This window comes from Etheostoma cragini, chromosome 12 (genome assembly GCF_013103735.1).
Source record: "Etheostoma cragini isolate CJK2018 chromosome 12, CSU_Ecrag_1.0, whole genome shotgun sequence".
Taxonomy (NCBI): Eukaryota; Metazoa; Chordata; class Actinopteri; order Perciformes; family Percidae; genus Etheostoma; species Etheostoma cragini.
In genome coordinates, this window is record NC_048418.1 from 14,323,572 (window position 1) to 14,348,919 (window position 25,348).

Below are 25,348 nucleotides of genomic sequence, written 5' to 3' on the forward strand. Positions count from 1 at the left end.
ATGTCGGCCTCCAATATTATGGAACTAAATGACACAAACTGCCCAAAAATATATTTGAGGAAAAAATTGCAATGTCTTTTTTTTTTCATGACCCAATTACTCAAGATAATCCAAAGAGATGGGTGTGTAGCAATTATGGTAAAACTTAAAAATAGTTCCTACATAAACCATGGCAGTATTATATTGAATTACACTAGGCAACTCAAACCAAAACCATCTAGACTGATGTATAGCAACACAGGTAAGAGTACACATTTGTATTTTTGATTTTGGTGTGAACTGTTCCTTTAAGATTCACAAAAAGGTAAATATTATAGAAAGACAAAAATTTAATTTAACTTACCAAAAAATAAAATGTCCAAGCATTTTCAGTGAGCAACATTTTATTTTACCCTCTATTAACAAGTAGTCAACGCAAGCTACAAGGACAATTCATTTCTGGGAAAATAAGTGACTGATTTAACTCATTCATTATTAACTCAGTCATTACAATTTACAAGTTGGAACAAAAGAGCTTTTTACCATAACACAAAAAACAAGAGCATTACTTGAAAACAGGTAACAAACATAAAGCACATAATACAAACATAAAGCACATAATACAAGCACTTTTGAATATAAGCTCTATTAATTGCCAGTATGTGCGTTTTGTTTTCTTTTTTTCTTAAATCACAACGTGACACCAAAGTTTGAACGAGTCATACGGTTAGATATTTCTCTACATTGTAGGATAGTCAAACATCTAGTAAGGCCAGAAAACATGTAAACATGTGGTGGTTCAATCATACAAGATATTACAGCATGTGAAACAGGTTGACACACGATAGGATTTAAAATTAAGGACTGTACACAATTTTGGGGTGTGCCTTAGGCGAGCAGACGGACTGTCTTTCCAGTAACCGTCAAGTAATCCTCGTCAGCCAGGGCTCGGAGCGCCTCGTCGAACAGCTCCTTAGTGATCGCCTGAAAACAAAGTGACAAAGAAGAAAGTCGTTACAGAAGTAGTGGTGATCATAAAAATGGACAATGTATAGTCACATTTTCCCCCCCACTTTTTAGAAATGTTAAATCACTGCTAATTTCAAAGCCTTTTACAAACACTGTAAGCTGGCAGGCCAATAACTAATGATGCATTACTGTATCTTACATCAATGTCATAGACTTGAAATGAAAGACTTCTTCTCTTGTTCAATCAAATTAGAAACAAGGAGCATGCTGTTCTGACAGTACTGAAACTGCATTTGTGAATAAAAAAAAAAAAGTAGTATAATGAAGGCAAAATTAATATTTACATTTTCAGACTGTCCTCTGAGATCTTCAAGCAGCTGCTGGTATTTCATGGCAGGTGTCTTTCCTTTGGCCTGGATCAGTTTCTTCAGGGCTTGGGCGACCTCCTCCTTGCGTTTGCGGGCGGTGGCGCTCATACCTGGAATCACAAATTATTACACTCAAATACAGTGTCTAGCGGCAACTAATAATTATTTTCATTCAATTTATCGGTTTCTTTTTTAATAAGCAATTCTTTAATAAAATCTCAGAAAATAGTAAAAAAAAAAAAAAAAGTGTCCCTGTTTAGTATTAATTCTCACCCAGTCTCATGTCACACATTGCCTACATAAATTGTAATTCCAAATGCATCTCAAACAAGCAGTTCTTATTCAGGCCCGTTTTGCATACCTGTTGTGAGAATAGAGATGTCAACAAATCCTGTTCTGGGGTCAGTGGCCGACTGTTTGAGGGCTTCTCTGTGCAGCCGCTTGGCTTCCTCCACGTCAATGGTCTCCACCTTTGCAGAGAAGCGCACCTTGGCGTGGGCCTCTGCCAAGCGGATCAGGGACTCCAGCTGTCTGGGGTAGGCGGACACCATCCCCCGACCACTGCCTATCTTCCTCATGTCTACATAGGCCTGAGGACCAACATGCACAAGGTCAGTTAAGGGCACCAACGTCTAATGAATATTACTCCAACGTTAGCATTTAAAGACCAATGTTATTTGGCGTTCCTTTTTTGCAAATATTCAACATGATGTACATAAAATGAGAAAACAGACCTCGATGAGAGCCTGGCTGGCTTCCTCACTCAGCCTGGGATTGATGTATGTTCGTGCATATGCGATGTAGTCCCTCAACACAGCCATGTCGAGGAACTCTTCCTCTATCTGCTCCTCGCTCTGGTAGTACAGCGACACCAGGTGATGGGCCAGCCTGCGGTCGTAAGCCTCGTCTTGGGGATCTAGCATCAGGAAGATGAGGTCGAATCTGTTGGAGCATGTAATGCTGTGTTAAAAACCAGTAAAGTGACAACGGAGAAACTAAACCATGAAGGCATAATGAAAAAGGATGACATTAGATTGGATGTCCCATATGCTATGCTAAACTAAAATGCAGTTCCTCTTTATAAATGCCTATCAGCTAACTTTTCTAAGATTCTTACTGAACCATTTGCTTCATCTAAAGATGGGAATGATTGCGGTTATTGTGCATATTGATTCACCTGCACTTTAGGCACAGATAAGGAGACCAAATGTTGCTTTAAAAAGGTCAAACTCTGTCAAAGTGCCAATTTCAACACCTCTTTTACGACTGATAAATGCTGCCAATTTGCTAAAATTACCAACCTATTGAGCAACAATTTCTCTGCAATTGTGAAAAACATTTTCCATCAAGTGTTTCAGTGTGATGGTGCTGACTGATGGTACTCGCCTGGACAGCAGTGTGTGAGGCAGCTGAATGTTCTCAATCGTGGTTTTTTTGGGGTTCCACTGAGATTCAATAGGGTTAGCAGCAGCCAACACAGAGGTACGGGCGTTCAGCTGACAAATAATTCCAGCCTGCAAACGAACAAAAATAGTGAGAACCTCTCTTTTGTAACTTAAATATGACAAAATATAAAACAAAATATATATGAGTGTTCAGTCTTATCTACCCATATTTGCTCATAATTTGTCCAACATACCTTGGCAATGGAGAGGGTCTGCTGCTCCATGACTTCATGCAGCACCGAGCGTGTGCTGTCACTCATCTTGTCAAACTCATCGATGCAACAGATGCCGTTGTCGCTCAGCACCAGAGCCCCGGTCTGCAGGACCAGCTGCCTGGTCTCCGGGTCCCTCATCACGTAGGCGGTGAGACCCACAGCGCTGGAGCCCTTCCCTGACGTGTACTGGCCACGGGGCACCAGGTTGTAGACGTACTGCAGCAGCTGGGACTTACTGGTGCCGGGGTCTCCGCAGAGCAGGATGTTCACATCTGCGCGGAAGTTGCCCCGGCCGGTCTGACTGAAGTCCTTACGAGCCCCGCCGAACAGCTGCAGCAAAATGCCCTGGGACCCACAGAGAGGAAAATAAATACTCGTTAAAAAAACTGTTTTCTTGTTGATTGCGTGCTGTGTAATACTTGAAAAAGGAGAGCTATCATGCATCCTCTAACGAATGCATCAGCACAAATTCAGCAAAAAAATTATCAGGCCATGAGATGAATCTTTTGCCTTTTATTTTTTTTTTTTTTTTTTTAAGAACCCCCGGAGTTCTGCTTTCTCCAGCCTGAAATGAACAAATTGCTATTCTTAATAATGCCATATTACAGAATAGATTTTTAACTCATGAAATATGATAAAGCGTCAGGTGTACTCAGTCGGCGTTTCAATTTTTATATAATGGGTTTTAATACATTAGCTTTTCTCCTTGAGGGCCTGAAACCTTTTTTGTGACCGTTAAAATTGTTATTAGATTCTGTCAAGAGCACATAAGCTGTGTTTCAAGCGATACATCATCATACTTATGACGATGGAAGATAAACATCTTGATCTTATTGTATCTTAATGTGGGTGTACACCCCATTAACTAGATTTTACATGACCTTAATTTGACCTCCCACAGCAGAAAACACTGTCACCGGTGCAACTAATAATATTAATGATGATGATTAATGATTCCAGTAATAAAAAAAAACACAGACATTTCAACTGGTCATAGCAGGAAAAGCAGAGGCCAAACAGATTTTGTTAATGACGGCTCACAGTCAGCCCAAATGAGTTTTTTGGCACATCCAGATTGTATCCATGTTGTTTTAAAAAAGTCCGGACAGCAAACATTAAATGCGATTTTTGCAAATCGGATCCAATCAAAACCAATTTGAAGGTAGTTTGAAATTCAATTTCAATTGGATTTTTAAAGATGCGGCTCAGTCCGGATGCTCAAATCCGATTTCAAAGTGTCTCTTTGTGTCCCTTGCAAAGCAACACATAAAAGATCATGTCAAATCCAGAGCGAGAGAGCGCTATATAGAACAGTTTGTGGACAGTCGCCAAAAGAAATAGTCTGCACTGCAACTTAAAGCAGGATTGATTGGAAGGCCGAATGATCGAGCCCCATTCTCACACTTCCGATTTGGAACGCCGTGTCTACGCGTAGCTACATAGTTACTGACACCTACGTCGTTGCCACAAATAACAGCACAGACAGTCTGTAAAAGACGTGATCTGATAAACAAATGAGATTTTCCTGCAGTCCGAACGTAGCCCACGTTTCCCAGTGAGCCAGCATGCACTAGACTGGGTTAAGCCTGCTCTCTGTGCCGGCGTTTTGATTTCGCCCTGCAGCTCGGTCTGGACACCTGCACGTTTAATTCTTCTTCAGTTCACAATTTTGCGGGAACCAATCACAAACGGGCTTATTTACCTCGCGTCCTATTGGTCGGTTTAGCCAGTTGATGATAGAGAAGCGACTAAGCACCTTCATGTTTACATGAACTATGCCCGTTGGTCACACTTCCTGTAAAACACAGAGCAGACTCCCCAGACCAACACTTTACCTCAAATCTACTGAGCTTGGCTTAGTCTGGTGACTGGTCCAGACTAAGCACGCACAATATCAGAACCCTGAAATTAACTCACCTATATGAATGGAGTCAATTATGTTAATTATTGCACTTAGTTTTTCCTGCAAAAAAAGATATCAAAATGTCTGCTGTGCTAATAAGTGCTATTGGCAAATCAGTGTGTGTTGATTACTCTTGTTACTGGGTGCTTGTACAGGTTAACACTCGTGTTTTTGGCTTGCGTCTATTCACATGCACACCTTTTTGATGTCCTCGTGCTCATAGATACTTGGTGCGAGGGCTGAGGAGAGGCGTTCGTAGACGTCTGGCTTGGCTGCCAGCTCCTTCAGGGTCTGCACCCGGTCCTCGGTGAAGAGCTTCTGTTCAGCGTCCTCGTCCAAACCGTGCAGACGCTTCTCATCCGTCTTATGGAAGTGGATGGCGTCGATGTGTGTCTTGTACACCGACTTAACGTTGCTCTGACGTGGGTTTGCGCGCATTGGGACTGCTCTGTAGACACCTGCGAGGGGGACATTTGGGGAGCCGTTAAGATGTCTTCGACTGACAAAACAAGAATTATTAAAAGGTTATTTGGGGATTAGATAAAATTGTGACTTAATGTGTATTAATATTAGAGCTTAAAAGACTGGTTGGTCCATCACCAGAAAGTGAATATGCAATTATTGTAATCTAATGAATTGTTTCAAGCAAAAGATTTAAAATATTCTCTAGTTACAGCTTCCCATTTTTGAGGATTTACTATTTTAAATCACCCAACACTGAATATTTCTCGTTTTTTGGCAATTGGTTGGACATTAAAGCAATCTGAAGAGATAAACTTTGGCTCTGAAAAAAGTCAATTTTAACTTTTTTGTGGCATTTTATAAACCAAATAGTTGAAAAAAAATAACAGGAACATTTTTCAATAACAAAATTACTCATTAGTTGCGACCCTAGCACTACAGATTTGGGAAATCCTACCGGTGATGTTTATGCGGTCTCCTGGCTGCACTTTATCAACCAGGTCGTTGTGAGCATAGACAATAGTTGTGTGTGGCGTCTGACCAGCCGGCATGTCTTCAGGAGACTCTTGGATTTTGACCTGTTGTTAAACAAGTTCAATAAATAAACAAATGTCATGACCACAACAGCAACATGTCACTAATTACCACTAAAAAAAAAAGGTGAGATTAGGCGTCGCTGACTATAAGAAATATAACCCTTCCCCAACACTATCGAACGCTCACCATCTGTTTGTCTGAAAAGACTGAGCGGTTGTGAACGAGCGCCAGACTGTGGGTGGTGTTGCAGTTGCGGCACACAGCCGGCTCAGCGATGCGCCCGCGATCCACCTCCACACGGGTGGTGAAGGCGCACACCTGGCACTGGAAGAAAGCCTCCTGCATCTCGGGGATGAGCTGTGAGGTGCGGATCACCATGCCGCTGATCGTGATCAGCTGATCGATGTCTGTGTGGGCAACACATAAGGAACACAGACACTTCAGCCTGGAGCCGATGCCTCACATTTTCTCAAAGCAAAGAACAATATTCACCAAGAATCCTAAATACGGGATGAAATATAGCAGGGTGGTAGTCCTAATAAAGCGTGATTTCACTTCACATGGGCTAGATGAATGAATCCACACACCTTCTGGGTTCAAGTTCCTCATGTTTCTGGTTTTCAGGGCGTTGTAGGGGCGGACTTGGATCTGGAACTCCAGAATGGAGTCTGGAAACCGCTCGAAGAAAAGCTCATTGACTGCCATGTCAAAGGTTGGGATAACTTCCTGCAAAGGGAACAAATTACTCACTTGTAAGCATCAATAGACCATAGTACAAAGTTGCTTAAAACAGATGTTTACATCATCCTGTACAAAACGTTTGACAATAATCCCATTAGTCACTACCCACTGCATTCCACACTTTGTAGCTTCTTCATGACTTTCCCATTTTTTTTTTATTTGAGAAGGGTATAGTAGGCAAAATATACTAAGCTGAAGTCTACGCTCTTTTTTTTTTTTTTATTGATTTTATTGTCATGTGGCTGTTTAAGCATTTGCGTACATTTCTGTTCAGTTTTTATAAATTATAGTTTACTTAAAAAGACCAAAATAAAGATGAATGAATCCATTGTTTAAGAATGTAGCAAAAACACATGCAACAATGGTGCAGGTAAGTATATGGATCAAAACCAAACCAAAATAATAAAATATAGGACACTACCTGTGGGTAGCAGATGAGCTGCCTGTACAGTTCTGCATCAAAGGACTGCACATGAAGACAGTTCACATTCAGCACTGGATCCCCAACAACACTTATCTGGTAGACAAAAAGAGAAATATTCATGTTTAAAGATACTTAAAATCAGAGATTCCTCTTGATGTTCAAGGCAAAAAAAAACATTAGTTTGTGGGGTATCCCCCTTTCTCTCCACCTCATATCAGCAACAGTAGCACTAAACATTCTGACAACAGACCACAATGAAATAAAAAGTACACTACCTCTTCCAGCTTCTGCATGTACAAAGGCTCATTCAGGTCCAGACCAGCATTCTCGTCTTCAGTGGAAGTTGAGTCAATAAACCTCTGCAGGAACCTCTGAAATTAAAGTGACGCAAGGCATGCAAACAATTACCTCTACTGTACTAAAAATAGGAAATATCTTATAATAGGTCAAATGCAAGATGTCATACCTGAAACTTCTCCTTACAGGTCCCAACATTGACGTCAGTCCCCCAGATCACCAGCCTCTGGCCTGCGTTGGACTCACTGGTTACGGCTCCATCAGCACTTGGCTGCCAAAAAACATCAAGAAAGTGTTATCTTCTGTGGTTTTTAGTTTTTCCCCATCCTATCAACTTTAATCTGACCCGTATTCACGCCAATTGTCTTATCCTGGCTCATTACATTAGAATAAAAGACCAAGACAATCTAAATTATATTCTCGATTCCTTCACTGACCGGCTCTGACTGAAGATCGACTTGCGGAGCCTTCCTGACTGACCCCAGATCAGGACGCTGTCTGGCCGGGGTGCCACGCACTCCACTGCGGGGGGTCCCTTCAACCCTGGAGCTGGGAGTCCCATACATCAGAGGGGAGCTCATGTCTACTTCATTGGGTAGGACTGGTAAAAACAAAAAAGACTGGAGTTTAATCAAGTGTGTCACAACAACAAAAATATTAAAACTATCCTACATTTCTAATTGGATAAGGCTAAAACTGACCACAAAAAACCTTTAAATTGTTACACGTTGTGGGATTGGTACCTGAGGGTCGCGGGCTGGAGAACAAAGAATTATCCTGAGGTGCTGCGGGACTGAGCATGTCGGTGGCCGGGGAGGTGGGCATCGGCATCAGGTCCCCGGTGGACGAGTCCTGGCCTCTGCGTCGCTGAGAGGGAGGCGAGGTGGGGCCCTCACTGCTGGCTGAGGACACACAGGACAAAAAGACACGTTAACAACAGTGAACAGCACACACACACACACGCCGCCTACAGTCATGTGGACATCTCAGAGACAGAGCAGTTTAAATCATAAGGAACTGTCGAGCAACGGGTTTTGTTTCATTTTGGACACATCAACTTACGTGTGGACGGGTTGGGGTTCCTTTCTCGTTTGCGGCCACCAGGAGTCGATGTTGGGGAAGACATTGTTGCTGGGATACATGAAGATCAAATTAATTCAAGTAATTTAGGTTTTTGGCAAAGTAAACGCTGCCATAAAATTGATTGACTTCTGCAGGGAAACAAAAACTGTACTCTCAGGTAGGGTTTTTAGTTAGCACAACAACTTACAAGGCAGATTGTTGCAGGTACATATACTGCATTTGTAGAAAACTGTACTGTCAACATCTTAAATGTTTTCCTGTCCTCTAAGTTGTTTGGTTTACTAGGTTGTTTAGATTAGTCGCTCAGCCTCGCAGGGCCTGTACTGGAAATAAAAAGAGCTATATGGGCACTTTGTTTGTCACTTTTTTTTGTTCCACTTGCATACCACAATACTTGCTAAAAACAGTCAGCCAGATATGTTCAACGCGTTCTGGTTTATCCACTTGCCAAATTTGAGGGGGCTGATGTTTAGGTATATTGTTGAAGTGTGGACTGTTGTCTTTTAAAGCTCTCTATACTATGTGGTTTTATTGTAGTGTTGATACATTGTCATATTTGTCTATTAGTGTTCTCATTTATTTGATGTTGACTGTAGGTTTAGTTTACCAATACTGTGGTTTAATATTTCCTTTTGTCTTAATAATACACTATTATTCCTACTCGATGCATTTATCTGGCTCCTCTCGTTCCTCTGTAGACCAACACTTTACATGCAAAACATACAATCAACTCGAAATAACAGGAACAGCAACAGTTTTAACTACGTAAAAATATAATGAAACATTTATCTAACATCAGTCTCACTCAGCCAACCGTCAAAGTGAAAATATTGCCTTCCTTCACATGTTTAAATGATGCATCAATAAGTTAAATAAAATAACGTTAACTCCCAATTCCTAATAGCTTACGTTTACTTACACTTGTACACTTATACTCTAGCACATAATGCCAAAGTATGTAAAATGGTATTGTTGAATAACTTAAGAATGCTTTTGCTACATTTTTTTGGTAACCCAAGGTTTTGGGTTAGTTGACAATAACCTTGCCACCATTTAACATGTGGCAGCAGAGGAAACAATACCTTGAAACGCTATTAGACCTGATAAACACCAAACCGTGAGCTTGCAAGTTGATGCAAAATCAAACAAACATGTGTAACAACAAGACGTTTGATTCAATCCAGATGATCATTATAGTAATAAGAAAAAAGTTAATCAAAATATCTATTCTTACCTCTTCTTGTGTGTACGTCCGAGTGATGCAGATCTGGCGCGAAACTGCGAGTGACGTTTTTTCGCGGGGAACTTTGGACCAATAACGTTCCAGGACCATCGTTTCGTTTCCGGTCGACTCCTTCACTACAGAGGGGAGTTCATGTTGAGTTTGTTCGTTACTAGTTTAATTAAACGTACTAAAATATCTTAATGTTAAAAAAAAACGTTTGAATCAATAGTCAAACCACGTGTATGCTCCAGATTATATTTAAAATTCGATCTGCTTTTCCTGCGCGTGGCCTTTTTGCGGATTGATACCCTAAGCGGATTTGGTTTGGACCAACAATAAATGACTTTTTTCTGCCTTTGATAAATACTTAAACGGTACCTAGAACAAATCTAAATTATGATTACAACTAAGAAAAGGACATTAACCATTGCATATAAATAAAAACAAATCTCAGACTCGAAATAATTTTCATACTTGCATTACAACAAGGACAAATAAAATAAAATACAAATAATACAAAGGCCTTGGAAACGGAAATTCATTCTTTTTAGACTAAAGTTAAAGGCACAGATGTTTAATGGTGCTGAAAATGTATAAATAACTCACACTTTTATATCAGTTAAGAGAAAGCAGTCAAATAAGTAAAGACATGTTTACTCAGACATTTTAAAGAGTTAATGGATGAAACCCTTGTCGGTCATAAAATCAGCTACTGAGGAACTTAAAATATATTTCAACATCAATCACTATAATGATCTATTGTATGTATTGTATGTGTATGTACAATTGCATATAAAAAGAGGAAAAAGTATGCTTACTTGTTAAAATGTGACCTTTTCCTGCAGGAACGTTCATTGACCACCATGTGGAGCACTTTCCGTTTTAAAGAGGGCTTTGACAGAGGAAAAGTACAGCCCACTTTCTGAGGTGGGGGGGGGGACATAGGAACTATTCCGAGAAGTGTCAGAACAGTGTGTGTCCCTCAAGGTGCTAAAATCAACCACCTTCAATTCATCATGTCTCCTAATTTGTTTCGTAAACCTTAATCAGTGCAATACAATGGTACATGCAGAATATTTATAATCAACAGGTGCCACATTCACTGTTTTATTTTGTAAAGGTTATATAATCCATGCAGAATTTTTTTAATTTATTGTGCAATTTGCCTTTGAGATAGATTATGTGCTCCATCTTTCTATTTATTAACTATAGGCCTACACAATGTAATATGTTGATCAGTTGCAAGTGTCAAATGTTATTGTATATTAACCTGTAATTAGCCCGTGTTAATAACTTGTGATGACAGGGTAAATAAGAGTTTTCGTTATGTAAACATCAATTAATACGCAGATTTTTCATTGATTAGCCTAGTAAGCAGACTGTATTTCCTGTACTTTCTATCAACATATGTACATTATGTAAGTTCTTATGTTTAAATTCAAGTTCAAGCTTGTAATATTTGTTAAGGTGTGTGTCTGGTTTTGCTATGCAAATGTGTTCTCTGTCTGTATGTAAATTGAGCTGCAGAACACAGCCGACTCCCTGTATGTGTTAATGGTAATTGTTATTTTTTTATATTGATTATTCTGCCAATTCTTTTACTCATTCCCTCTTAACTGAAGGGTCAAATGTCCTCCTGACTTCGTTATGAATGTAATGCAAGCCTAAAAGAAGTAGGTATGTTGCTTTTGTTTTTTTGTGTTTTCCCTCCACAGCATCACTTTTATCAATCCTGACATTTGACCACTTTTGGGACAAATGTTTATGAGGTGATGGATGACACATTTACACATACCCATCATCAGGACCCTCAAAAAGGTTAATAAGAAATAAAGCAATATAAAAGAGTTGTTACTAAAATAACTACATCTTATTTAGACGCTGAACTAGAACTAAAGACTAGCCCACCGTATTCTTAATACATGTAATGACAGTAATATGCTGCAGCCTACAAGGTTTCTGCACGTAGATGCTTATACGGTCTTGGGGTATGGCATACACAAAAAGCTGTTAGACGGTTTGGTGGCCTACCCTCCACAGCAAGACTTCTATTGCATACTTTTTTTTTTAATTTGACCACTTTTAAGACCAGTGGTGGAAAGCAAATATGCCCAAGTACTGAACATCTGGAAGGTTATTCTAGCTGACTTTACATGAGTATTTTCTTTATTTACTATTTTGTACTTACCGTATATATACACTTTACTTTTCACATTACAGTAAATTGAACATCAAATAAACATGTTAAAAACTTGTGGTCAGTTAATTTTTCTGCTATGGGATCACACCAGTAGTTACACCAAATTGGGGCAGTAAAAGAGGGGGGAGCCCTTCCCCGGTACTTCCCCCCTACTTCCGGCACTCTTGCTTGGACCACACCTATCTTCAAACTCAGTCCTTATTTTGATCTCAACTACACAAATGTAAAGTCTTGTGATTGCATCTTGCATGTTGTCGAGCTATAGCTCTGACCAAATCTGGCTACCAGTATCACTGTTGCAGCTACCCAATAGTAGGCTATATCGTAACAATGAGCTACACCTAGACCCAGAAGTACATGATGTGTTAATACATTAGTAATATTCATACATTATAATATGGTGTAACACATTCAGCTTAATTAGAACTTTTGAGTACATGATTGAGTACATGATATTTTGATAATAATTGTGTTTCTGTGTGACTTTTACTTAGAATGTAAGACCTTAGTGTTGCTATTTTTACTTAAAGTAAATTATCTAAATACTTCCACCGCTGTGTGAGACATTTATAGTGCTTGTGACAAATTAAACTTCATCCCAATCGCCCAGAGCAATCAGTATGTAAACAACTCCGAACCATTCATACTATCGTAGTAAAAAGTGGGTGGCATGAGCAACACGCCCCTCTCTCCTCAAATAAGAAGTTGACGTTAACGGACACCACGTGACTCCCGTTTTCACCTTACTGGCTTGTGAGAGGGCGGTACTTGTGACGTCAGCAGGGAAAACAATACAAAACACTGCGCGAAAGTACAGACGCCTCAGAGAAGTGTTAAGTGCTGTCAGTGACAGGACGATGATAATCAACACCCAGGGTTAACATCCAGAGGTTTTTTTGGGGGGGGAGAAAAGTGCGTGCGCAGAGCGAGAGTCAGAGAGCGCTTTAGGGTAGTTGTGCCGTTACATCTGTGGGTTAAATTTTAACGTTTAAATCCTTCCTAAACCACGTGGGTTCATGTGTGACATATATAGCCTGGACTCTCACTGCGTGTCTCCACGATGCAACATGAGTTGGGCGATGGAGCCTGCTAACTTCTACGAGAGCACCAAGTTGGGCGTCCCGCAGCAGGGGGTCTGCAAGCCGGGCAGCCGGAGCGACGGTGCGGGCGAGGACGGCACCATGGTGGAGCTGAGCACCGCCCCTGCCATGTACGACGACGAGAGTGCCATCGACTTCAGCCAGTACATCGAGTCCATGACAGCCGTGCCAAACCTGGAGCTGTGCAACGACGAGCTCTTCCTCGACCTGTTCAACACTGTAAAGCAGGAGAAGGCGGACTTCTACAACATGCAGACCCCCGTGCTGCCCTGCAGCATGCAGCAGCTGTCAGCCACATACGCAGAGAGAAAGGCTGAGAGCGGACTGGAGAAAGGGGCGTTTAGTGCGCCTATCAAGCAGGAGTCCGACTGGAGTGACAGCGACGTGTCCTCATCCCTGCCTTCCCAGATCGAGAGCTGCGCGCAGACCTCCGTCAGCCTCACTACGGGGCAGCCAACTCCCCCCACCACCCCGGAGCCTGTGTCCAATGTCAGCTCGGCCAAATCCTCCCCGCGGAAGATCGGGAGAGAGAAGGGGAAGAAGGTGGACAAGTACAGCACGGAGTACCGACAGAGGCGAGAGAGGAATAACGTTGCAGTGAGGAAAAGCAGGGACAAAGCTAAGAGGCGCAACTTAGATATGCAGCAGAAGTTGCTGGAACTGAGCTCTGAAAACGACAGGCTTCATAAAACGATCGAGCAGCTAACCAGAGAGCTCTCCGGGCTCAGAGATTTTTTCAAGCAGATGCCCAACTCTTCCTTTGCGGGCTCCACGAGTGCAGAGAGACGGTGACACTCATTTTTTATGAACTGAGAGCTTTTAGGACACATACCTCAACAGACATTTCGTTTTTACCATCTGTACCAGATGTATTTTAAGCTTACCATAATGGCACTGGAACATATGTTGCTGCCATATTTGTGGGATTTCTCTCTGTAATTAAATTATTTTACCACTGCATTTACATGTTATACCTGATATGGTAGACCTTTTTTATAATTCCAAACTTTGTGTAAGCGCCAGAGCATGATCTTTTATATAGTTTGTATGACACCTTTAAAAACATTGTTTATGGAATCTATAATAAAATTGCTGAAAAAGGTGCAGAAATATCCTGGTCTGTGAGTAGTCTTTGCATATAATATATGTTGAGAGAGCTGGAGTGTGTTCTCAGAAGAAGTGAGTGGAACAGGAAATGGAAAGTAAAGTCAGCAAAAAACATTTTATTGACTGTCGGTAATCTTAAAGTAGAGGAGTTGAAAAATGTTTTTAGACCACTTTATGTACAAAAGTCCCAGTTTATAAACCACGTGGGCTGCTTGACAGATTGCATGCCAATGGTCTACCCTTGGGCCGTCAACTCCTGGTCCACAGGATCACATATCATTAACACAAACAAGACCTTGTCTTCTTACAGCCTGTTCACTTCAGCACAGCCTTAAGCTGTCAGGGAGGCCTTGACAGGGGGAGGGGGGGGGGGGGGGGGGGGGGGGGGGGGCATGCTGAACTGGCTCAAACCAAGGCCTAGTGTGCAGTTCCTTGGAGCCAAATGAAGCCTGTGGATTGATTTCATTAGCTAGCCTACTTGCTCTGACAGCCTCTGAGGCAGATTTCTTCCAGGCCGATCCAGAGGGCAGGTTTCCTGGTGACGACTCGGACGTAAGCGGCGAGGGGGCCCACCTCTTTTCCCAGCACATTCTCCACATCGTAACCTGGGAACTAAAAAACTTTTTTTTTAAATGGTCTGTTCAGACCATTTTTAGGCTGACCCCTAATCTTTTTCTAAAAAATCTCCCCATAAAATATTTATAGATATATTTATAGTTCTTTATAGTTCTTATATCTGCTGATGTTGCAAGAAAATTGCAGTGCACTTCCGGCCCTGACCTTTGTGCTCTTCAGTGTTCATATCAGCAGTATTTGTTGATCTAACAATTTATTCTACACCCAGATTTTCCTTGGTAAAGAGCATGCATGTAATGCAAATAATACTGCATTAGGAATAGCTCCGCCACCAGCAGGTTATAAAAAGGAAATTAATTACAATATTCCCAGTGTAAAAACTGCATGCAAACTTAAAAAGATAGTCACTTTAATCAGAAGGTGGGTGAAAGATTACATCTCTATTTTGGCGGCAAATTACTTTAACTGTGTCAGTGCACAACATGACTCAGCGATTTTTCCTGTTCAATACAGAACAGGCTTTGTCACCCCAACATGAACTTATGACCATGCTTTCAGGACATATTTACAGAAGATCAAGGCACCAAGCAGTTCAGTCCAGGATTATGTAACAGTTTGTACAAGCACACCTACCTCAGTACCTTCCAGCGCTGCAGTGTTTATGATGGACGTGATCGTCTTTTGCTGCAGCTGCCAGGAGAAAGTGAAGCCATTAACGTCTTTTTTATTATCGCTTTAATGTAACACAAGGGGCTGAATATTGGTTGGCTCATAAGAAGAACGCTGATCATTTTATCAGTTTGGCTTAGTTTCTGATTACAAAGTCACAGCAGGTTTTACATAATGAAAATGCTTTATCATGCAGATGTACATAAAGTGAATCATTTTATTTGTTCAACCTTCAAGTGTGCAGGGATGTCAGTGGGAGGATACAATGTTTGTCCAAAGGTTTTAACCCAGCCTGCCCACTCTGATCACTACACCGCCCTCCCACCCTGCTGCTCTTTGTACCGTTCTGATATTAAATTTGTTTGATATTTCTTTGCCCTTTAAGAAAAAGACGAGAAGATCAATGCCACTTTCATGTCTGAGAGGGGTTTTGAGCTTCTTATCTAAAATCGGAAAGAAAGTGAATAAGCACATTTAAAAAAATGTTGAACTATTCCTTTAAATACATGTGAGCAACATAACTGAAGCCTGATTCATCATGCAGTGGACATTAAATATTGGTATTGAAGTTCTCACCTTAACCTTCAAAGTGCAATTACTTAATGAAGAACTAAGGAGTACTTCCAGTTGAATCCTTGTGTCTGGCTTGTCCACCACAGACTTACAAGAAACACAGCGGAAGTTCTGACTGAGCAAAAGAAACAAAATAAAGTTACGATTTGCCATGATTTTTGTTTGCAGGTGCATAAAACAATTTCGATTAAACTTACGGTCTTCCAGCTAAAATCTCTAAGTTGTCACTTCCACAGTGGTTGCAGGCAGGCCAGGAATAGGACGTGTTCTCATCCACACCAACTATCATCCCTGCGGTCGCAAATGAAAATGTTAAAATGTAATTAACACACAAAATCCCATCCATGCACAGTGCACCTTTCTAGAGATGCAACGATTAATCGATTAGTTGTCCACTTTTAAATGAATGGCCAACTATTTTGATAATTAATTAATGTGTTTTTAGTCACAGAAATTCTTTGATTCCAGCTTGTTAAATGTAAATATTTTCTAGGTTCTTCTCTCCTCTGTGACAGTAAACTGAAAATCTTTGAGTTGTGGACAAAACAAGACATTTGAGGATGTCATCTTGGGCGTTTGGGAAACACCGATCCACATTTTTCCTTTTTCAGACATTTTAGAGACCAAACAACTAATTGAGAAAATAAACAGATTATTCGACTATGAAAATAATCATTAGTTGCAGCCCTACACCTTTCATCTTAGCTTAGTTTACTTTTATCAACTTATTTTTATATTCAATTTTTATTTAAATTTCAAGTTATTTTCCAGTGGCGGATGCCAAAATGAAAAGTATGAACACCTAGAAGAAAGATTGATAAATGATCTACGCATAGGTTTCAAAGTGTGTGTGTGTTTGTGACAGGGTGTAAGAGATAAACGCATCCCTTTCATTTTTATCTGAGATTGCAGTGATAAACTCAGCAGAGCGCTCTCTGCCTAAACACCATGTCACTTAACAACCAGAGCTGCTGCCCCACAGACACAGAGCCTTTAATAAGATACTGCATTTAACACAGATAAATCGCTCTTGTACATTCCGGTCTGAGCCTTTTTCCACTGGTAATTTCCAGAAGATAGTATTTGTGCATGAGTGCTAAAGATAATACTTTTTTTTTTTTTTTTTCTTTTTTAAGCCACCTGACCAAACATGTACTGCCAGAGGGGCCAATACCAAGAGGGTTCACAGTTTGATCTTTGCCCTCAACTGTGACATCAAACCGACAGATGCAGATTATTATCTGATTTAGGCTGCTTTTCTTTCTGCACCACATCTCCATAATTGTAAATAGTCTATGAAAGCAAAGTAATATATGTCACTACAAGTATTTTTAATTGATACTCTAACAAAACAAGGTTGATAAAAAAGCAAAGCAGCTCTTCTGTATTTGAATTAAGCTGCAAAAAAATCAAAAAGAAACAATCTGTAACTTATTTTCACAACATTATTGCACCCTCCTCTGTAATAAAAAGTCCTATGGGGGGGCAAACGTGTTAACTTCACAGACAAAATGGCATTGAATTTGACATGAATCCAACAAAAATTCATGTGTTTTCATTTCATAAAGTCCCAAACAGTGACCGCCTGAGGACACTGAATAACAAACAGCAGAAAGTGATGCCACATAAAGGCCTCTTGCTGAGCTGTAAATCATGAAAAAACAAGTGGTTTTCTTCCCCTGAGAAAAAAACACATCAGGCATGTTCTGCAGGAATCACTTGCAAAGAGGCGAGTTACATGAAAACCCCAGGACTCAGTGAAAAAGGAGAAACTGACCTGAGAGAGAGCAGATGGAATTGGGTGTGATCTCAGGACTCAGGGAATCCAGTCTTACAGGTTGGGGCAGGGTCTTTGCCTGAGGCTCAGACAGTGGCTGTGTAAGAGACTCTGCTCTGGCTGAGGACTTGAGATTGCTCTCAGGCTCCACAGAGCACATCTCAACAACTGACTGCTCCACACACAGAAGAACACCTAGATTTTGAAATTGAACTATTATTACAAGGGAAATATGCATCAAACTAGAGCACTGATTGTGTTCATGCCTAAACCAGCAGACCGGTTAGGGTGCAATGGTGGAAGAAGTCCCTTCTGGAACCACAATAGGTTTTATAACACCCCCGCCCCCCCTCCACGTATGCAGTAGTACTCCCAAAGATCTGTAAACACACTTTAAAGTGAGTCTATACGTTGTTTTTTTAGGAAAATCCTACTCATTGTGCCTTCAAATAGAATATTAAATGCATTGTTGCAAATGTTACATTTTTGTATTAAGTATGTCTTCCACCACCGGCAATAGCTAGTAACTACAGCTGTCAGATAAAGGTAGGGGAGTAAAAAGTATTAAAGTAAAAGTACATGGAAATACTAATATAAAGTACCTCAGAGGTATATTGACTTTTCACCACTCTTAGGGTGACATGTGCACACAGTCCTGTAAGATAAAACACCCCACAACATATTAGTTGGACGGCATGTCAATAAAGCTCTACCATGTTCTCTGATGGCATCTCTGAATGAAATGTGGCAGGCAGCGGGGGAATTTAGTGCTTCGAGGACAGAGGAAGTGAGCACACAGGAAGTGCTCACACAAAGGGCCACCGTTCGCCTGCATGGCCTCTCAAGCTGCTCCTCCTGAAGACTTGGGTCTGTCAGCACCAACCAAACCTCACCCTGTCCTACATCACTGCTCTAAAAAAGAAAGACAAAGGCAGAGAAGAACAGACAGAATTATTTAGAAACAGAGTGACCTAGAAAAAAAGCGTAAATGGAAACATTACATAAAAAACGCTTACAAAGCACAAACTAGATACAAATTGTCATTTCTGTCCAAAAACCACCTGAAAACCGCTTTGACAAGATTATTTATTCAACAAGCTACACAATGCTGGTAGAACAACATGAAAAAGTCTATCTGTGTTCCAGTGGTGTGAGTCAAAGTCCTCAACTCTGTTCTGAGCTGCTATCTCATCTTGGTCAAAGTGTAAAGGTTTCAACAATCAATGGACACGGAGACACACACACACGGACACACACACGGACACACACACGGACACACACACGGACACACACACACACACACACACACACACACACACACACACAGCTCTCTACGTCAAAACGCAATCTTATCAGTTTGTTGGTTCAAATGATCTCAAAAGGATGACTGAGGAGCTCCAGAAAACAGTGTTAATCATCTTCTTTGGACGTCAAATTAAATCAGTATTTTTCAGGAAGAAAAACAAAAAAAGTACCTGCATAATTCTCATGTATAGAACCGTGGCAACAAAACTGAGGCAACAGGTTTTAAGCTCACTCTGAAATAAAAAAACAAAACAGACAAAAAAACAAGTTTGAGATCAAGCTGCTTGAGATAAGGTATCACAATCTGCAACAATTTTAACAAAAAATGTTCTGTATGCGAGTGAGAAACCGCTCACCTGCAGTATGTCTCGCAAGTTTTGTTTTTTGGGAGGAAGGTAAAGCGGGGAAACGATCTGCTCCTCAGTGGGTTCAACTGAGCTCTCCTGACCAGACAGCAGGTAGCAGAAACTCGGAGCTGGACCTGCAGGTTTACCTTCCTATAAAACACAAGACATATGAAAAGCATCACCAAGTTTAAGAAAACATATTGAATCCAATTGTCTTCTCAATTTTTCTTCAAATCTTTAAAGACATGACATTCTTTTTTGCGTTGGCCCTAAGAGCTCAATGCACTGCAGCTAAGTACATTTTTCTGAATTTGTTTGTGTTTTCCGTATTGCAGCACATTTTCTTATGCTGACTATGTGTGGTAAATTTGTCAATTTGCCCATGTTTTATTTCTTTGCACGTGTTGACAAGTAATGTAAATTTATGTTTTATTTTAAAAAACATTGACAATTATTTCAATATTTTAAGGGCCCATATTTTAAAACGTGAGATTTCTTTGTCTTTTTTTTATTCTACAGCAGGTTGTAGTGCTAGATAAATACTGTGGAAGTTTAAAACGCTCAATACAAAAATAAACGCACACAGCCTGTATTCAGAAACTGAGTCTTTCAACATGTTGTCAGGACTTCCGTACAGTTGTGATGTCACAACTATAGTGTATATCGTAGAGAAAGTGCCGGTAAAGTCATTCCCCGGCTAAAAGGACGTTGCAGAGACAAAGACAGTGCCAGACCCGGAAATGCAGAATGTGCTTTTTTCGAGAGGGCGGATTAAAGAGACATGCACTAAAATTCAGTGTTTCAGACAGAGGAATACGGGTATATTCAAACAGACAGTGTGAGAAAAAATGCGTATTTGAACTTCAAATTATATAAACATGTTCTAGCAGAAACTCAAAATACATGTATGAACCTGAACATAATATGGGACCTTTAGGTCAAATATTTGGGTGGAAATTCCAGCTTCTAAATTGTGATGATTTTCCCTTCTTTGTCATGTCAGATAGTAAACTGAACAGCTTCAGGGTCTGGGGTTTTGGTTGGACAAAAGAAGACATTTTTCAACATTACCTTGGGATTCAGCAATTTGTAATGGGCATTATATGGACCAAACTTTTACTCAATAAGGAAAATAGTCAGCATTGGTTGCAGCCTCAATTCCCATTATAAAAATGAGAATACATTCCCAAACCAAGCCTTCGCTTTGTGAGGATGAATGATTCCTGGTTTGGTAAGAACTTACACTGGACAGACTGAGTGTGTTTCCGTGATCTTTAAGAGGCATCACTGGGGGCCACAGACTGTCTATCAAGCTGAAAAGCCTGGTGCTCCTAAAAGTAAAAAAAGGAGAAAAAAAAGAGTTAGGAGAGGGGGTGGCACTGAAAAGGGGGGAGGAGGAGAAACTAGTGAATAAAAGGAAGATAGAGAGCTTTCACAGCCAGTTTCACTTCCACTGAAACACAAATCTCTTAAGACAGTTTGTTTTAAAGAATTAGCAGCAGAGAGCATGCTTGGGCTGGCAGAGCATATAAACACAAAAACTGTTTTTACAAGCAGGTTTTAAGATACTGAAGGGTGGGAAAAGGGTTCACACCCCTATGTTAATCCCAATATTATTATGATGCAAAATAAGGTTTAGATATAAAATTACAAGTGATTTTAAAACGGCCACATTTAAAATGCTCAATTGATGACGTTTGTCTTCTTTAGCCACATTCTTAATCTCAGTGACAGATTTAAATTAGATCCCACTCAATGCGCTTCTGTGATGTTTCATTTACGTCAAATACTGGAAGGGTTAAACAATTAAAAGGGAAAAAACATAAAGTAGCAACTCCCAACAGGACATGTCAATCTCTTGATTCATTATCTCTTTTCTCAGAAGTAAATGCTGAGTTCATGGTGGCTGGTCAATGTTACTTATTTATCCGTAAGTGTGTGTGTGTGTGTGTGCACTCATATCAGCCAGCAGTTAATAACCCGTTAGTCAGCCTGTAATCACAGGGTTTCTTTGTCTGAAACTGGTTCTGCAGCCCAATCAAGTCATGTGAGGCTAGCTTGAGGATGAGTAAAGACAAACTAACAGGACGCATTCAGCTCACTTTGATTTTGATACTAAGCAAACGTTAAAGTACCTTTTTTAACTTTCCTTTGAGAATAGCTTCCATACATACAGACACACCACTCGCACGGGTGCCAAGGGGGCCTCTGATTGTTTAGAAACAACACGCCCCTCAAAGACTAAAATTTGTAGACGTGGAATTAAGCTTATTCACTTATTTTGCCGAGAATTAGATGAGATGATTGATACCACCCTCAGACATGAAGAGTGGTGTCAGCTCTCTACATAGAAACGTATTCCCCAAAATGTCAAAATATTCCTTTAAAAAAAAAAAGGTACAGATAATTATGATTTGCTTGGAAGACCTATATTTACTGGTTCTAAAAACCGTGAGGGAAGAATAAATGACTGATTTATCCCAACAAGGCCCACGTGCTTGTTTCACTTGAGCTAGCAAGATGGCCCATGTGCGAGCAGTGTAGATAGCCTGTCCGTCACAGTTGGACCATAGAAAACCTCCAGAGACATTATTGGCTGCGGTGGCATTGAAAACACCGAGGATGTAAATATACACCCGGCCAGTCTCTAAATGTTCCCATGTCAGTTCTTCTATTTGCTTCTAATCTGGGATCCTCACTATGGAAACTCACAAGGGACACAGAGTGTGCACCTCGGTATCACTTTACATGTAAACAGTTGCACTGCAGACAGGACAGAGTAATCAGGTTCATATGAGCTGCAAATTTGCTGTGGTTTAAAATACTGGAGATTCCCACATAAGACACTTAAAGGAGAATTCCAGTCAATTTCAACATGTGTCTCTATTATTTGTAAATATGGAGTGCTGTCGGTAGAGAGAAAAATGAAACCTCTCGGTGCTGCCTACACGAGTTAACCTCCTGCTAGAGTTAGCACCCAACAGAATTAAACAGGGCAAGTTTTAAATGTGTTTTTAGCCTCTAAACATGATCAAAATTTCATTAAAAGTTCATACCCTAGTGAAGTGATTCCTTCTGAGGGAACACATCAAATCTGACTGCAGTAGATAACAGAAAGGCATAAAAGTTTGTTGTTGTTGTTTTCCGGTGAACTCCACTCTAGTCAATTGTCAAACTTATACACTCCAATATTCCAAAATGTGTTTTTTCCACAAAAAAACAATTTGCTGTTTTTATTATCTTAGTAATGACTATGTAGAAACAGACTGTAACCTGACACCACAGTGGAGCCAGGAGAGTCGGCTGCAGCAGGTCAAAAGTCAAAATATATTTTCAAATATTGGATTGCATGAGTTCGACAATCGACTAGTGTGGACTTCCCCGGAAAACAGGAAATAAACAGAGGTATGGATTAACACAACTTTTATGCCTGCCTTTCTGTCACATCTACTGTGGTCAGATTCAATGTGTTCCCTCAGAAGGAATCACTTCACATGGGTAGGCACTTGTAATAACATTTTGAACATGTTTAGAGGAGAAAAACATGTTTAAAACTTGCCCTGTTTAAGCCTGTTGGGTGCTAACTCTAGTAGGAGGATAACATGGTGTAGGCAGCACCGATTCTTTTTGTTTTTCTTGCTACCGACAGCACTCTAAATTTCCAAAAAACAGAGTGTTGAAATCAACTGGAATTTTCCTTTAAGGAAATTTGTTACGGTTTGGCTTGAGGTTCGGTGCCAGGGTTGTTGTTGTAGAAATCCATTTCATATATTGGTATTGAAAATTGGTAGAAGTTTACCAAGGGCTCAGGCTGAAATTCAGGTGAAAGCTACCCGGGCATGGAGCAATGGAACAGTGTGTGGGTCTCACCTTTCTCGAGTGACCCGCTGCACCACTTTAATGCCTCTCAGCAAGCAGGTCCTCCCCTGCCACATGCGGCAGTACTGCTGGAGGTCGTCCTTGTGGGGCAGGAGGTCAAGCTGGACAACGCTGAACATCCCATAACTATCCTGGACAAGCACACAGAGCCTGGGCAACAAAAAAGAAAAAGAAGACACAGACTGGTTTGATACACTGATTTTAATCCTTACTAATACTTCTTTATTGTTAAAAGTTTCCTGTTTTATTTATATACTTGAGGATTGTTATTTCATTGAAAGTTTACCCTTTTAACGTTTTAGCCAAAACAAACCTCCTGAAAGTTCTCCAAATTAGTGAAACTTGAAACATTGAGAGTATCATAGCAACTAACCAAATTCATCTAGAACAAACTTGTAAGTGGAACATGAGCTGAGATTGAGTTTGGTGACATAATTCATCATTTTTACTTTGAAGGAATTTGCAGTACTTTGTGTGCAGAGTACATTTCTGTTTCTTTTGGCTGTTCCTTTATCCTAGCTGCACCTGTATGCTACTGGGGTTGGAATGGATGAATGAATTCATTAATAAATAAATAATAACTTAATGGCTCAATTACAAGTGTTTGCATTGTAAATACTATTGTAATCAGATTTTCCAATTAGATTTTTTTTAAATCAGATTATTTGATCCTTCATTGTTTGTTATTTTTCAATAAAACACTACTGTTCCCAATCACAGGATTACATTACACAGTTAAGCCTTAGTACTGACTTTTAAAAGTGTAATGCAGGTGACTGGTTTGACAGGCTGCTGCTTCTGACAGAAAAGACCTTTGGTCCACAGAGTTGTGAGGCAGTGAGCTGCTGTGTATCAAGCCCAGACACAGCCCTGTACCAGCCCTGAGAGTAAACAGTAGAGTTCATATCCCCTGGTTAGACGAGCAACGGCCGGGGGAAAAGAAGAAGAGGAGGAGGAGGAGGAAGAAGAAAACAAGATAGAGGGAGGACTGTGAGCGTTCCCACCGTGCATGTGCATGCATGCAAACATTACCGGATTTCAGGAGAGTTTTGGGAATGTTTTTAACCTCCTGATTAGGCCTATAAATGTGTTCTGTTGGTAAACATTGGTCTGTCTGGGTGTTTTTAGAGACCTGGAAATAGATATCTCAATAACATTCCTGACATGACTTCTGGTGGTGCAGGCCGATGTTTTCTCTAAGATTATTCTCAGTTGTTTGCTTTATTCAAAATCCAAAACCAGACCTATAGTACATGTTGTTAAAACAACAAGGAATGTTGAACATATGAATTATGTTTTCTGTAGGTTTCATGCCTATGGCACTGTACACACAAGTTCATAAGTGAAGTACAGAACACAATCTGACAGACAAGAAAATGCCTTAACACTTTTACATTCTTTCAAAACACAAAATGTGTACTGCAAAATAAGCTACTGTCATAGGATGAACCCTGTCATATAAAACATGTAACCAATAGGCTAGAATTAAAAATAACTTTCAAAAGTGATTGATTTGTGTTTGAATTCACTGTTTAGTATATAAAACATCAAAGTAAGTTAAAACAAATGTTAATCTGCATAAATGTTTTCAAATTGCTTGCAAATTTTTTATTAAAAGGATCCCCATCAGCTACTTCTTGGGGTCCACACTAGGCACACAATTCATTCCCATTTCATCACAGAAATTCCATTACATTTTAATATTTACAGCAGCGGGATGGTATTTGTATGATTGACTCAAAATGATCTACAGTGAGCATGTTACTTCAGCTTAACAACGACCCACTTCAACAGTGTGGCTCATTGATGTGTTTGTGATCCTTTTGGACAACTAAGGATGAATGTTTAGAATGATTGTAGGGAGGAAAAAGAGCTTCAATAAATAAATAAAATGCATGTTACATACTGTGAACAGTACTTAATCATTATGAGTGAAACCAGGAGTTTATATCAATTACTCGTTATATAAAATTGTATATCAGGCTGAAGCCATTAATAAATCAATATGACTACAAAGTGAATACCCATTTCGTGGGAATATACACTCACCGGCCACTTTATTAGGTACACCTGTCCAACTGCTCGTTAGCACTTAATTTCTAAGCAGCCAATCACATGGCGGCAACTCAGTGCATTTAGGCATGTAGACATGGTCAAGAGAATCTCC

The 25,348-nt window shown here is 40.2% G+C and overlaps 3 protein-coding genes across 4 annotated transcripts in view; 1 reads left to right on the top strand and 2 right to left on the bottom strand.

The window, feature by feature from the left end:
* Positions 1-370: 370 nt before the first annotated feature.
* Positions 371-9,802, bottom strand: mcm4 (minichromosome maintenance complex component 4). The gene is made up of 17 exons (XM_034888458.1): positions 9,658-9,802; positions 8,403-8,480; positions 8,084-8,242; positions 7,778-7,941; positions 7,510-7,611; positions 7,319-7,414; positions 7,041-7,136; positions 6,466-6,604; positions 6,065-6,285; positions 5,799-5,919; positions 5,078-5,337; positions 2,956-3,321; positions 2,703-2,830; positions 2,051-2,258; positions 1,678-1,906; positions 1,293-1,426; positions 371-963 (listed from the first exon to the last, which is right to left on the bottom strand). The coding sequence occupies exons 2-17, from the start codon at positions 8,464-8,466 to the stop codon at positions 868-870; spliced, it is 2,583 nt and encodes an 860-aa protein (XP_034744349.1). The 5' UTR covers positions 8,467-8,480; positions 9,658-9,802; the 3' UTR covers positions 371-867.
* Positions 9,803-12,696: 2,894 nt separating this feature from the next.
* Positions 12,697-14,060, top strand: cebpd (CCAAT enhancer binding protein delta). Its single transcript, XM_034887603.1, has one exon. It carries the CDS (start codon positions 12,865-12,867, stop codon positions 13,738-13,740), a length of 876 nt encoding a protein of 291 aa, XP_034743494.1. The 5' UTR covers positions 12,697-12,864; the 3' UTR covers positions 13,741-14,060.
* A 376-nt stretch (positions 14,061-14,436) lies between these two features.
* spidr (scaffold protein involved in DNA repair) overlaps positions 14,437-25,348 on the bottom strand; it is a 32,551-nt gene continuing 21,639 nt past the window's right edge. For both annotated transcript variants that reach the window (XM_034887601.1, XM_034887602.1), the window contains exons 11-20: positions 23,173-23,331; positions 20,546-20,633; positions 19,312-19,452; positions 19,126-19,188; positions 18,364-18,562; positions 17,651-17,845; positions 16,071-16,164; positions 15,877-15,988; positions 15,265-15,321; positions 14,437-14,667 (exon numbers count right to left, since the gene is read on the bottom strand). In XM_034887601.1, coding sequence (XP_034743492.1) covers positions 14,530-14,667; positions 15,265-15,321; positions 15,877-15,988; positions 16,071-16,164; positions 17,651-17,845; positions 18,364-18,562; positions 19,126-19,188; positions 19,312-19,452; positions 20,546-20,633; positions 23,173-23,331 — 1,246 coding nt within the window. In that variant the 3' untranslated portion in view covers positions 14,437-14,529. The remainder of the gene's footprint in view (positions 14,668-15,264; positions 15,322-15,876; positions 15,989-16,070; positions 16,165-17,650; positions 17,846-18,363; positions 18,563-19,125; positions 19,189-19,311; positions 19,453-20,545; positions 20,634-23,172; positions 23,332-25,348) is intronic.